Raw genomic sequence first — 15,429 nt, 5'->3', positions numbered from 1 at the left:
ACAGTTTACCTAGATCAATACGACGGATACTCACTTCAAACCAACGATAATTTCTTAAATTTAGGAAATATTTTCACGGCATGGAATGTTTCCTTTTTTTAAGTAAACGCTTTCTTCTTTTAAGGGGACGTGGAGCGTTGGATTGAGAAAACGCTATTTCTTGATCCAAGGTAACTCCATTGTCTTAGTTCAAACCTCCGTTTCTTGTCGATACTTTTTAAGTATCCAGTTTACTTGGTCTAAGACGGCTCCGCCTTGTATTTGGGAAACATTTTTTTCAGTGTAGGCAACCGCGTGTCTCGTTTGCGGTGTTTGAAAATCTCCACCCCCATATTTTTTTTTTTAAAGAGAACAAATTGACATCATTCCTTGAAGTTTTTGCAGAATTTTCTTTGCACAGAGAAGGGAAATCATGGCAGTTTTAAAGAATTGCCGTTGAGTAGTTTTCCGTTTTTTTAAAAAAAAAAAGTATGACAGGAATTCTGCGTCGTCGCAAACCAAGATACGTAGCTAGGACTTAAGCTGTAGATGTGTCTTAGGAGGCGGTCCTTCGAAGGTGTAAATAGTAGTTTGGGGGTTAGACTGCGTACTGCGTAGTGGTCAGAGAATATACCTACTAGTTAGTCTATTGACATGATCACCGTATAAATATTGAAACCGAAATTTTAAACAGTTAACTTCATACACAAAGTTATGTACTCACGGAAATTGTTCAACGTTGTAGTTGAAACACGAAGGTTTCGAAATTTAACTTCCAAATTCCTTGCCATCATTAAATGCAGTAAAATACGCAATATTTTTCTTCCTCTTACCCCCCGTCCTCATCGAAACGTCGTTTCGTCATCGCGTGAAAATACGGCCGCTGAGGGCACGAAAAAATTCAAAACGCCTTCAATTACTCCTGTATGCAACACGCACAATCATAGAGCACGAATAGTTGCATCCAGGCGCTGATGTACATTTCACGGTATTCCGTTTATCTGCGATTATATTCTGTCATGCTCAAAACGCCTTCAATTACTCCTGTATGCAACACGCACAATCATAGAGCACGGATAGTTGCATCCAGGCGCTGAAATACATTTCACGCCATTCCGTTTATCTGCGATTATATTCTGTTATGCTCAGTCCAAAGAAAAACACATTGCGAACATTCATACGTTGTCGTTGTCAAAAAAACGAATTAGTAGGAAATGAATTAATTTTTGTCGTAACCAAGGCTTAATAAAAACGCCGGTTTTCGGTTTGGAGTTAAAATCACACGGGAAAAATTGAATTGATGATTTAACAATTCAATTGCTAAAAAATAGTGACTGCAATGTTTCAATGTAGATTTTACAACACAAAAATGCTACTTAACCACTCCCGTGGTTAAATTAGCTTACAATAGTGGTTAAAGTAGAATTTTTTTGTTATGAAATCTACGTTGAAATAGTGCAGTCACTTTTTTTAGCTATTGACTTGTTACATCAGCAATTTAATTTTCTCCGTGCAGTAATTCCGTCGCGCAAATCGTGCTCCGCGTAAACTTTTAAAGAGGAGCCATATTGTATATCAAAATGCTTAAATTCGTACCTTGCTTTACGATCCATTTTAATAACAGGTTTTCCTTAAAGCGCCTATCAATAAAATATTTTCTGGTCCATGCAACAGTCTCCTTTCATTCGATTTGCGAACCGCTTTTTCTTCTCCTTCTTCCACTTCCGCTGACGACTACAACACAACCCTGCTTATCGGACTTTCCGCAGGAAAACCACGTAACTCCTGAATCACCTCAATACAGAGATACACCGTTCTTGGATCCCTCCAGCAGAGCGATTAACCAAATTGTTCGAGCTCGAGCGCTTTTCCGATGCCACCGGTCGCGCGGCCAACTCCCATGATAGACAAGAATCTCCTATCTCCCAATGGAGACCTCGCGCACATATGCGCTTATCGATAAGCATGACGTAACAGCTGGCGCTTGTTTCCGCGACAGTTTAATCAACTCACGCCGTTCGCCAATCCTGCCTTTTCGCTCGAAAGGAGGGAGGGGGCGGGGAATGGAAATAACCTCGCGTAAGGGCGTACCTCCATCATCACATGAGCTCCACAACGCATAGAGTTATACGTAGAAGAGGGATCACATGGAACTGGAGATACACCGTCACGTTAGTGGAGCGACGATAAGTCACCGGGGAAGAAGAGTATTTTAATCAAAAAGACCGCTTGAGGGAGGTCTGCGCGGACGTTTTTTCCCTGTCTCTCTGTGTCCGTGAAATCTAACATTGATTCCGGGTGGGGGGGGGGGGGGTTGGTGGGGATTGTATCGACCGCTGAAAGCTTAAGTGCAAAATCGGTGATCTCATCTTGAGAGAATCCTCCACCGGAACGCAACTCTTGCAGCCCACAGGGATTCACGATTTAAATACTTTTTCTTTTATATCATTTCTCAAGAAACACATATGTTTAGAGCATACACTGGAAAAAAAAAACATATTGGATCTAGAGTCCAGACTCTTAAAAACATCGACAAGAAAAAAATACTCTTGATTCAATCGGATTTTTGCTTAAATCAAGAACCAAGCCTCTTAATTTGAGCGGATTTCCTTTTGATTTAAGCTTATGGCTGATTGAATCAAGAGTATTTTTTCTCGTCAATGTTTTCAAGAGTCTTGACTCTAGATCCGATGTGTTTTTTTTTAGTGTAAGTTTTGAGGTGTTTAGAGGCTAGGAGTATGTTTCAGAAACAACCAAAGGCATCATCGGATTTCTTGTAAAATTTTACCTGATAAAATTGACTTAAATCGGAAATCCGTATGGCACGCAGGAACGTAATTAACTGTGAAGGAGGGGAGGATTTCAATGAATAATCACATTCCGTATCCAGAGAATTCTATCAATGAATTCTTCAATGTGACGGTCCGGTGGTTTCTGTTACTGAGTCTATCACTTACCTCCTTTGCCTAAGGCAACCACCCACTTCCACCAATAGGATCGCTTAAAATCTTTGTCTATCAATTTCATTAATCAGCTAGTAACGGAGGTGTGTCTCTGTTCCTTAAATTTAAGACATCGGAAAAGAACTCGAGCGATCAGTGCAATGTCCTTCGAAAAAGAGCTATTTGTAAAAAGTCCCATCTTCGTATTGAAGTGATTTACGAGGTACGCGCTTTTGAAAATTGAGTGAGCAGGTGTGATCGAAAAAAGCGGGATCGAAGGGATCAAAAGGATCGGAACACATCAAATCTCCAAACTGAAGTCATTTGCGCACTTTTTCGAACCGCTTAAACTCGCGCAAATTCCTGCGAAATTGACACTGAGTGGCTTTGTTATTTCTTCCGAGCTTTTGTACGTTCGGGCTTCGAACCAGTCGTTTATGTGGGTACGTAAACGATATTGTTGCTGTTTTTTTGCACGGATATTTTTTCGTCGTTAATATTGCTGCGGTAAAAATGTCGTGCCTCCTGCCATTACGTGGAAAATGAAAAGCAAAAGGGACATCGACAATCAAGTGACTTTAGGCTCCTTTTCATGAGGAGCAGTAAATAATTGGACGTCACTAAATACAATAGATTGATCATCAGGGAGCGATTTGAAAAAAGCGTTTAAATTACGAGGCAATGTCACGTAGAGATATGATATTGTTTAAAATCAATGTACGTAAATAATATTTGCTCGTTGATTCTCAATTAGAGGGAAGGAGAAACAAAGAGGGAGAAAAAAACTTTTTTTCATCCTATTATTCAGTATTGCGCTTTGTAATTTTCCGTGCATCCAGTGGAAAATAATTAATGCTTTTGCAGTTAAAAACCAACTTTTTCCCGCTAAATCTCGCATTATTCATGATTGTATCGTCAAAATGTATACGCTTCAGGAATGATGCATGCGATTTTTAGAATATTGAAGAATATAAAACGAACTTGTAACTTTTTACGGCGTTTCAAAATGTACGCTGACAACCTGATTACAGGGGTGCCCTGCTTTGGGTGCTACTTGGACTTCATTTTGCTAGTGAGAACTATACAATTTCTGGCTTAGTTTAGAAACAACGTATATACCATTAGTTCTCCCATGTACACAAATGTTTTTTACGGATGAGCAAAAGCTTGTAAATCCTAACTGCAAAATGCAGTCCAATTAGTAAACTCAGTTGAATTAATCAACTTTCAGGCAGTTGACTTAAAATCTGGTAACCCTATCCAGAAAAATAGAGGAGATGCACTCCCTCCCAAATAAATTACAATTTTTTTTTCAGCATCCAAAATGTTGATGGTGAAGTTTATTACATTTTTATGTTACTTTTACACAAGGTAGTAAAAAAGAGCTGGGTTCATTTTCTTTTGCGGGGGAAACAAGGCCAAAAAGTTGAAGAAAGTTCAAGTTGGTTCTTGTTTTCCCCCAAAATAGTGTGGACACAGCATTATTTTACCACCTTGTTACACAAGGTTCGGGCCACGTTTCTCAGTGTTTTTTTCTTGTTAAATACCTCTAATTTGCAAGCATCTTCGATTTGGAAATGAACAATTTTATGATGCTCTCTAATTTAAAAATAAGTGAAAAAAAAACAAATCTATAAAATAAAGTTTACAATCAAAGGACCCCTCTCACAGTTACATATTTCTTTCCGCTTACTAAGTTTTGAAGGCGTCGTAGAAATGTCATATCTCTCTTGCTCTCTCTCTCCCTTCCCCCTCCCCACCCCCCTCTCTCTCTGCTATGGCTTCAGCTTTTTATATCTTTTCTCCAAAACAGAACAATAGCTACCTCAGAAATTTTTCTCATCAGCAAAAAGCCAAGATGCAGGTAAATATGAGTGGAAGGGAGGAGGGGGGAGAAAATGACGTCATAACTCTCCTCACCCACCTTACGAATCCGTGCATTCAAACATGCACAAAGGGAAGTGAAAGAATTCCACCGTCTCAATAATGGATCTACGACAAAATACCGCATGGGTAAAATAAAGTACAGTACACCGAAATTTCGCGACATCGTAACAGCGGGGTTCTTTGCACGATTCTGTCTGACTTTAAACAGAGTTTTGCAGACCACTATATTGATGGATAAATTCTAAATACGCGTGCTTCAATCACAACGCTCCAAAAGTTCCGGTCGCATATTTTTAGGATTTAAAATCGTGGCAAATATTAGTTTTCAAAAGCCACTGATTCTGATGCTACAAGAACAAGTACATTGTCAAGACTTTTCTAAAGTATGTAACTTCAATATCATCAACCATACTTCACATTAACTCAACATTTACTTGCATGTGGGTTGGTAGGCGTGGGGGAGTTGGAGGTCGGAGGTGTATTGATTGTGAAAAATGTCGAAGTGCAAAGTTGCGCTTTCGTGGGAATCCTCGCACAAAATATTCCGTTCAGTGGAAGTTTCCTCAGCTGAAAATGCAAGAACACGTATCGTGACTGCGATATAATTTTCCGAATACTCGCCTTTCTCGATTTTTCGGGCTAAAATTTTAATAATTAAATTTTAAAATTCACAGTAGACTCTCATATGGACCGCATTTTGCAATTTGGACCTATAGATTCCGGCCAAGTTTTAAAACAACGTATGTGCCAATAGTTTCCCTATGCACATAAGTGTTTTTTCAGATTAGCCATATTTTATAGGTCCAAATTGCAAAATGCAGTCCATATATCAGACATAATATTGCGGTTGGGGATTTCGGCTAACGAAAATGCCGGGTAATCGAAAAGAGACAAAAAAAAGACTGACAAAGTGCCATTTCAGGCTCCAAAATGCCAATTACAGCGGTGAATAAACGGGTCGGTTAAGGAGTTGTTGGATCTTCAAGATTTTTCTGTATTCTTGTATGTAGTAGTAAATTTTACAAGAGAGACTCGATTCGGAAGGTTTCAACGTTTTGCGGAAATAACTGCGAGTGCCTTGAAAATAGGAACTTGACAATCAGCCTTCAACGACAATATGTTTCTTTCTTGTTGTATTTTTCAGCTCTGTGAAAAAGGTAGATACGCAATTTGCAGCTCTCATCATAATATTTTAATAACTCCTATTTTATTGCACTGGGTGGTATATTGCCACCTATGATCTTTGAATAAAAATTGATTTTAATGGCCATCTGCAAGACCACCACAATCTCGAATTTAAAATCAAGGACCATCTTAATCACTTTGAATTTAAACTTTACAGCAGCAATTTCAAGACCATCATAATAACTCTGTTGGAACTTGGGTTTCAAAATGTCGCTGCAGAATTTGTGGTCGAAAACTGCTTGGCACACAGTGAATCGAGCCAATGGGAGAGGTCGGGCATGTTTTGAAAACTTTAAAAGCGTATCGATCTTCATTAATATCAAATGCTAATGTTTAAAAGGTAGTTTCTTTGGTTTTCTCGTGAAATTTCCTAGATAAAGCACCCCTTAAAATTGAAATTGTGACGAAATAAACGTGCAATTTTACAATTACTGTCAAAAATTCCATGTCCGGTTCCTTCCAAAGACTCGTCCCTCTGAGCGGCAGTCTCCAAAACAAGCAATCAATCAAGGATGGGCGGCCCGAAGGTCGGCCATCGATTGACTGAAATGTTTATAGACATTTAATACACTTCAAACATCTCAGCGATTTATGAGTCGGATCCATAGTCACTCCTGCAGCGCTATATGTCCAATCGGAAGAAGGAAGGAAGAAAATCCTTATTTTTCAACCTCCGTCAATGAGAAGCTTACTACGTTCTGAATAGCTCCTGGCCTGGATGCAACTAAACTTGTTTGATGACAATGAGTGTTGCATTTGTCACAATTGAAGGCGTTTTGCAAGCTCTTTTATAGCCGTGTCTCGTGCAGCAGCTGTCATAAGTGATATTCCTCTTCGATGATTCTGCGGGCTGATTATTAACATTTATAGACAAAGCCATAGACAAAAGGAAAATGTAGCGATCTTATTCGTTGAAATATTTATGGTTGTTATGGACTAAGGGAAGAAATTATGGACAAAATATAGGGTCTCTATTACGTGCTTCAAGAGGATCGCTCCATTTTTTCCTTGCCTAATTTTGTCATCTACTATATGTCAATCAATTTCAACAATCGGCCCGCAAGAACGTAAGGAAGAGAAAGAAGAGGTCGTAATCAAATAACTCGAAAAAGTACTTCGACATCCACGGAAGAAGAGACCCTAGTTCACGGGAACATATTATCCAGGCTATGTAAGGAACTACATATTCCTGCTCATTATAGATACAACATGTAGGTAATTGGTTTCCCTATGTAGATAGGTGTTTTTTTTTGGCGCCAGAAATTTTAGCTCCAAATTGCAAAATTTAGTCCCGTTGAGGAGCATTTTTTGTCGAAAAATCGAATTTTGAGATTTCTAAGGAAAACTCTCTGCATCATCCTGAAGAAAATTTTGTGAGCGTTTCAATTCAATTTTATAACATAAGATGATACAAAATTAATTGAAGGGCTTGGATGATTGTTTTTTCGAGAAATACGTTATTGAAGTTTCTGAAATTACACGGATCCTAATGGCAGCAAGACAGTTCAAACTGACTTTTTTAATGGTCAAAATTTGAAATTCGGGATTTTTCACAGTGTACATGCATCAAGATTAGATTTACGTCAAATTGTCAATATCTAAATTTTTCAAAAACTGCACTTATACGTCTTGTCTTATGTGCCTTGTTCTCCGCTATGTGCTTTGTTATCGGACGTATTTATGCTAAAAGGAACTATGTGGAAGTGGAAAGATTGGGTGTGCTCGTGAAAGCTGCATAAGAAACAGTGTAAAATTGGATATAGTTCCTTTTGAGAAAATGGAAAAGCGGGATTTTAAGTTAAATCAAAAGGAACTAATTGCTAACTCGTGAGCCGTGGACATACGACAAAAGCCTTGTGGACAGGGCTCATGAGTTACAGCTATGCGAGAACGACAACAGAGACGGCCTCGTTGCCGCTGACGTCGCTGGCGCTTTAAAATCCACATTCATGCTTATGGCCCGAGCACTAACGAGCACACCCCAAGGTAGATTTATACAGGTATGGACAGAACTAAACAACTGGCCTCTGATTGGCTCTCTGGAGGCCCCTTAACTTCCGCCATTTTGTATGTTTTGATTATTTTGATTTATTATGTTCGGTTTATCGTTTGTCAAAATTTTGTGGGATTTTTTGCACAATTTTGATAATGCGATATTAATTTTAACGTTTAAACGCACAAACGTTTGAATGTTAATTTGATTGTAATTTAATTAAAAAACGGGCCCCTTAACCTACGTCACGTAGTCACGTGACACGTACTGAGGCTCATGGGAAATTTTCAACTTGTCCATACCTGTGTAAATCTACCTTGGGCACACCCCATACTTCTACTTGCACATAGTTCCATTTAGCATAAATACGTCCGTTTTAATACGGCTATTACGTGTATTGAACTTGTCAGATTAGCTCCTCCTAAATTTGTTTCTCACGGTTTTGTTTCAGGATGTACGGGCTGCTACTGGAGAACATATCGGACTACATAAAATCAGTCTACGGCGAGGAAAAATGGGAGGAGATCCGGAGGTTGGCCGGCGTCGAGCAAGTTTCCTTCAGTGTCCATCAAGTTTACCCGGAAACATTAATACCCAAATTAGCCGCCAAAGCAATTCAGGTAATATTTTTCTCCAGCACTCCCATTTTATTTTACCAAAGATTTCCCGGTTCCCGGAATCGATTCCGATTTACAAAACCTCCAAGAAAAATTCCGATTTTTTTAAAAGCTCCGGCAAAAATTTGGGAATACGCCCAGATTAAGTTCTGAGGATCATCAAATTTAATCAAATAATCGGTTGAACTGACTAAAAAAATCCAGAGTCCCAAAAAATTTCAAAAATAGGTATACATTCCGGAAATTTCAAAGATTCTGGGAAAATTACCTGGATATTTTTTTTAAGTGCTAGACAACCATCAAAATTTTGGCCTGAGGAAAAAAGAAAATTCCGAAATGTACATAGCCTATCTCAGAAATCAAGAAAAACTGGACGGAAAAATAATATCCAGGTAATAATAATCCATCCGGTATAATGATAAAACCACACAATCATTCTGGGAAAAGTTCTAATTATTCGAAAAGTTCTGAAATTCTTAATGAAATCCGAGATATGGCAACACTGTCACGGCCGCAACTAATATAAATACTTTAGAGAGACGACCGCGGCAAAATTCATATTCCCGACGAGCGGTAACCAAGGTAACTCATTAGAAAACGGCCGGATAGGTAAGGGCTAAACTGCCTTGCTAAGGAAAAGTGACGTATGAACATTCGGAAGATGTCAAATTTCTTCAGATAGAGTATCTATTTTTGAGGAAAGTTATGTGTATTTTTCATTGAGATTTTTGGACATTCCAGATTGAATTGCGAATAAAATTCTCCTAAAATTTTGAAGAAAAACATTCCAAATTTTCCCGGTAAATTAGTATTTTGTTGAAGGCAACGTGGCAACGCCTGAAGGCTCTTACGGTGTTCTTCCTAAAGACATGCAGCAATAAAGCACTTAATTTACGCGCTCGTTGCCAATATAAGAGTAACTTATTAGGACAACGGCCGTCAAACTGTGGCGGGTTGCTGCGAAAAGTGCGCTAGCTTCACACGATGTTATGAAAACAACCCTCAAAGAGCGGCAGTTTTTTTTAAAAACAACCCTCAATGGCCGTAAATTTTGAGCCCCTGGATGATACGATGTTTGAAATTTCTCCAACTCGGTATAAGCTGATAAGGGGTAAATTCGTCAGTCCATGTAAAGTCCTATTACACTTCAAATTCCTAGCTGCAATTTTGTCACTTTCGCGGTTCGAGAAATTATGCAAAATGCTGATGGAGTCTGAAAAAACATCTTATTCTTGATGTTTTTAAGAATTAAAGATAACCTTCTTTCAACAAAAAAGAAGAATGAAGACAGTTTTTTTTTTTTTTACTCCCCTGGAAATTCGTATTTTCCGAGATACGCACTTCTGCACTTTCACCATTGATTTATACATCGATCTTTCAGAGTCAAGTACGTCCAATTTTCAGCATTTGATTTCACGTACACCACGCTGCAGCACAGTTAAAGCACAAAATATGAAAGAATTTCAAGTGCTTTGAAAATCATCGACATGGAACCACCTTAATATTTACAAAATGCACATTATATTTACCTAGTGTACTTTTTTCCCATCAATTTAGATGAGAATAACCCATGCAGAGTGTGCAAACTTCAAAATCATGAGTCGAAAAACGCTGAATCGGTGAGTTCTAATATTAGACCCTAACACAAAGCGGAGTGGCTTTTTGACAACGCAAAATGCGCACGAGCGCCTACAAACCTAACAGGATACTTCACGCATTGCGCAATGCTTGATGTATCCGTTTAGGTTTGTAGGAGCCAATGCGCTTTTTGCGCTGGCCGGCCGCCCGCGGAAAATCGTGTTTTCCGCGATGCGCACTTTTGTACTTTCACCATCGAGATGTTGATTGGTTTTCTCACAAAATCTCGAATTAGGAGCGCTGAGTTCTTGAAACACCGCGATAAAGACTACTTTGCTCAACTGTATCCAATTAGTAATATTTAGTTTCGTATTGAATAATTTTACGTTTTCGAATTGTGATTTCAGATTTTAGGAATAACAGAAAAGGACTTCTTCGATCAGATGGGTGTTCACTTCGTCGGATTCGTGAGTCAATATGGTTACGATCGAGTTCTATCGGTACTCGGCAGACATATGCGTGATTTTTTAAACGGTGAGTTTTCTTTTCAAATGTATCTAAAAACAAGGTGGATTGTATAAAATCAATTATTCCCAAATGAAACTTGCAGAATTTGAGACGGATACCCGAGAAAACGACTTCAGCAGCTTTAAATGCCGCTCTTTCAAAGTCCAAGCGACACGTCCTGATGAATGAGGTCTCCTGATCGACACGTGTGTCCCTTAACGACGGCAAGATACCCCTTTGAGACACCTGACAAAACCGTTAAACATGTAATGCGCGATTTGATTCCTGCAGGATCCGGGTTTTTTTCTGCGCTGAAACTTTAAATATTCCGCAATCACTGCTAAAATGTAAATATCTAGGTAAGGAGCCAAATAATTTTAGTCATTTTCGTCGCGCGAATTGGCATTTTACAAACTTCAGCTAGAGCAATTAGATGAGTACTTCATTTTTAGAAAATGGCTCAAAAATCCCGATGGGCGCATCGGGAGAGTCTGAAATACACTCCTTACTTCACAATGTGCACAAGAACTATGCGTTTTTTGAGCATCTCGCTTCAAACAAAAAAAAAACAAAAAAAAATAGTGCGGCATACGTGAAGATTCCGTAATCGTTCCATCCAACCCTAGCGCACTAGGATGCTACGGAAAATTCAACACGGCCTACACCAAACCGCCAAAAGACGAGACGGCATTTCATCAACCGGCCTGCTTTTATTAACCTTTGACTCGCGTTGATGAAAGGCCATGGTGCTTTCTCACGATTCGCGCGTGTAAGCGGCAGCTATGTCGAATATTGTGTAGCATCTTAGTGTTCGAGGGTTGACGGAACGACTCATTTTACGAAATGTTCATCTGTACCGTAATATCGTTATTGAAGAGGGAATCTTACAATAACGCATATTTCTCATGCAGATTGTGGAGTTAGGAGTGTATTTCAGACTCTCCCGATGCACTCATCGTGATTTTTGAGCCATTTTCAATAAGTACACCAACCCTTCTTCTTGCTCTAGCTGAAGTTTGCAACACGCTCATTGCTTTTATCTGGATAAACGATCTGCTAAACGGAATCAGAGGCAGGTGGGGCGAAGAAAGGGTGTGCTCGTTGGTCGGGGACTGTAATGGGAATTACAAAGCGCCAGTGACGTCAGCGGCGACAAAACCACCGCTCGTTCGTGGTCCGCTTTAACTTATGAGCCCTGCCCACAACGCTCTTTTCCCATGTCCACGGCTCATGGGCGCCGCATACAGTTGCCGCTTACTTCCATTTGATAGATTGTAAAATCCCGCTTCTCCATTCTTGAGAAGGATATCACGCCCACTTTTACATTGTTTCTTATGCAGCTTTCCAGAGTACACTCCATCTTTTTTACTCGTCTTTAGTTCCGTTTGGCAGAAATACGTCCTTTTTAGTCTCGGGTCTCTAAAATATATCGCCTCCGATTTCGATAGATTTGTTGTCTGGGGCAAAACGAAAATCACGGAATTGGTGCCAGAGACCCAGGAGCCCAGGACCGGAGCCCTCTGGCTGCGAAAATAGGATCCCTGCTCGCGTTTGAAGTCCGTCCGAAGGGTCGTAAGGTGGGGGGGGGGGGGGGTTCGTAAGGGTTGAAGTAAATCTCATTAGGAAAAATAGCTTCAAAGGCCCGGTAGTGTACTGCGTGGGCTCCCACCGGTCCTCCTCACCTCCGAATCCTCGCTTGTTCTACCCTGCTCGGTCCAAATCGCTTAAACTCCAACGGGAACGCCGTGCATATAAGTGGTTTTTGTTCGAGGGGTCCATGTTATTCTGCGGACAGCTCATGGGTGCAATCAAGTTACGCCGGGGGATGTCCCCGCGAGGAGCTACTTTGTAATTTTCCCACCCTTCGTTCGCTGCTTTGTTGCCAGGTGGCGCTGAGGTTGTCATCTCTAGAGACTCCACACACAGGGTCGTAATCATTGTCGTTCCTTTAACTGCTCCTTTTCTTAAGAGGCTCTGCGGGCCGATTATTGAAACTGATAGACAAAGCGATAGACAAAGAAGACATTAGGAATATAGAGCAATCCTATTGGTTGACATGGTTGGTTCCTATAGACTAAGGTAGAACATGATGGACTAACTGTCGGGTCTTTGGTGGGTTGCCGTTTAGTCCATTACCTACCTCATATGTCCATTGCCACCACCCACTTCCACCAATAGGATCCCCCAAATCCCTCTTGTCGTCTTTGTCTATAGCTTTGTCTATCAGTTTCAATAATCGGCCCGCTGTCTGGCTTCCATCGTTATTAAAGGAAGTATCGGAAATCCTTCAAAATTGCATCTTAAAAAGCTTATTTTGTCATTTCTTTCATGAATAAACGCAACTACAATTTGATGTTGATAAATTCCCCATGGATATTGCATTTTTACGGGGAGATTCTTAGCTATTTTTAATTAAAAATATCATTGATTTTTATTCCTGATCTCATGCAAAAATCAAAAAAATTTGAAAAAAAATTTCATAGGTTCACTTTTGTGAAAAATTTGACAGTTTCCGTGAATTTTGCAACCTTAGTATAGAGTTACGTTCTTCCATCCGATAAATGACGAATTTTTGGTAACTTTGAGTATATATCGTAAAATTCAAGTTTGGACTTTGATCCTTGATAGGGGTCAAAATGATTTACTACTGCAAAAAGTGTAAAATACGGACAGAAAAATTCTCTACGATTTTGACAAACTTTGGAGTAGGTTCGAATCTGCCCTAAAATTTACCAAACTCGTAATGCATTCTCCATCGGATTCTGTATTTTTTGTAATGGCGAATCATTGTGATTCCTTTCATGGCCCTATTTTCAAAATCATACGTCTAACTTTAACTCGATGTTATTTGCAAAAATTGTCCTTTTCACGATGCCGTGTCAAGGATCTGTTTTAATCTTTTTTAGTCGCAATTTAATCCAAACGGAGCCCTCTTGAGGAGAGGAGCTATTTGAAAAACATCCAACAAATGCGAGTTTTGGTCGTCCCTAGACTGGTTCATTTATTTCAGCAAAGCAAAGCATCGTAAAGAAGTGACACGGTTCAACAGCGAAAGCATGCACTTCCTCTTGAGTCTTCATTTTTGTACTTTTTGCATCGTTCTTTTCGGCAGTTTAACAATCCCTATCTGTTTTATCAATTGCATGATGAATCAATCAGGCTCACCAAGATTCTGCAATCATGTACACAAAGATGTCGCTGATGTATCTGCTTTGAGATGTCGGAGCCTGTCATCTGTCTGTTTAAACTTTGAGTTTTCCATTACCGTGATCCGTGCGCCTTGAGATACGGGTCGCTATCGGCGCGGTTCTATGCTGCCGTGCTTAGGAAAAACGCCGTATGAGCCTTCAGGCGTTGCCAAATTCCCTTTGACAAATCACCAATTATCAAAAATATTTTCGCATATTTTTCTTCCAATTTCTCAGATAATTTTGTCCGTGATTTGATCTAAAAAGTCTGAACATTTCAAGGAAAAATATTGATAATTTTCCTCAAAAGTAAACATTTTACCGGAGGAAATTTGGCAACTCTCGAATATTCATACGGCGCTCTTCCTTAGCACGGCCGTATGCGACTCCTAACAAAAGACTTCGCGTCTTGATGGATGACTTTCTCCGATCGGAGCATGCATCGATCTAAGAGTATCCAATTAAATGCATTTCAGTGTTTACATGTACTATGCTTTGACTCTCGAGTAGGTAAATCTGAGAACTGGGTCAAATGTTGAGGACGCTCTTTGAACTTTTGAGAATTATTAGTCTGTATCGATGGCTAAAGTGCAAAATCACGTATTTCCAATGCGTTGTTTTATTTTTCTTGTGCTTACTTAATGCTCATATTTTATTTTCTCGAAGGGAAACAAATCAACCTTATTGCTTGAAATTTCTACAGAATATTCTGCTTATAAGGGAAAATATTCAAGGAGGATTTCAAGAAATCACATTGACTAGTTTTCCAATGAAAAAAAAAATTATGACAAGTCTGCAGCGTCGCAAACAAATATACGTGAGTTCGCCCTTTGGCTATCGACAGACTTACTCACATGATGCTCAAACTTCATCCCTCTAATAACTCGAATGAACATAAATTAATTAACTCTTGAGTCAGGGCTGTCTAATGTCCTTTGGGCGGAGTATAATAGAATTAAATACACCAAATCACATCAAATCTGAATCGTGAAGGAAGGTTTGAAGTTTTATTCCTCTATAAGACTGGTATGACCGTTAAACACAATGTTTAAAGATAGCTCTCACGTTAAGAATATTCTTTTTTCGACTTTGAACTAATAGCAGGATAAAATGTACAACCAGTTGAATTCAAAACTACTCTTGAAACATTTTTTTCTTTTCAAACTGCGACTCGGTGCGTTTCTGATAAACTCGGCCATTTTTACAAGAAAAAAAAAAGATATTTTTATTTTAAAAAATCAATTTTATGGTATTAACATATTTAGCATTAAATGTAAAAGTAAAACAACACAATATTTTAAGGAATTTCTTTTAGATTAAAATACTTAAATAATGTGGGACTGTGCGACCTGACTAATCGGCTACACTTCCCTTTTTACTCTTCCTCCTTCACCCACCTCCTCCCTCAAGTATTTTCAAAACTATATGTACATACATAAGAGTCGCTCTCACAGCGCTCTCTGGCCCTCTGCGACGTCTAACCACCACAAAACTCGGTCCTCCCACGAACTATGTCAAAACTATCTTTCTTTTCAAAAAAATCTACGGTTCAA

At 39.3% G+C, this 15,429-nt stretch overlaps 1 protein-coding gene across 2 annotated transcripts in view; it reads left to right on the top strand.

Moving 5' to 3' along the window:
• The window catches only part of Gyc88E (Guanylyl cyclase at 88E), a 111,878-nt gene that overhangs the window by 42,183 nt on the left and 54,266 nt on the right, over positions 1–15,429 (top strand). For both annotated transcript variants that reach the window (XM_019058000.2, XM_019057998.2), the window contains exons 2-3: positions 8,438–8,606; positions 10,589–10,715. In XM_019058000.2, the coding sequence (XP_018913545.2) occupies positions 8,439–8,606; positions 10,589–10,715 (295 nt within the window). In that variant the 5' untranslated portion in view covers position 8,438. The remainder of the gene's footprint in view (positions 1–8,437; positions 8,607–10,588; positions 10,716–15,429) is intronic.

The sequence above is a fragment of the Bemisia tabaci genome, chromosome 7, assembly GCF_918797505.1.
Source record: "Bemisia tabaci chromosome 7, PGI_BMITA_v3".
Lineage (NCBI taxonomy): Eukaryota > Metazoa > Arthropoda > Insecta > Hemiptera > Aleyrodidae > Bemisia > Bemisia tabaci.
Note: the sequence above shows the minus strand (reverse complement) of the source record. Positions and strands in the feature narration are given on the sequence as shown.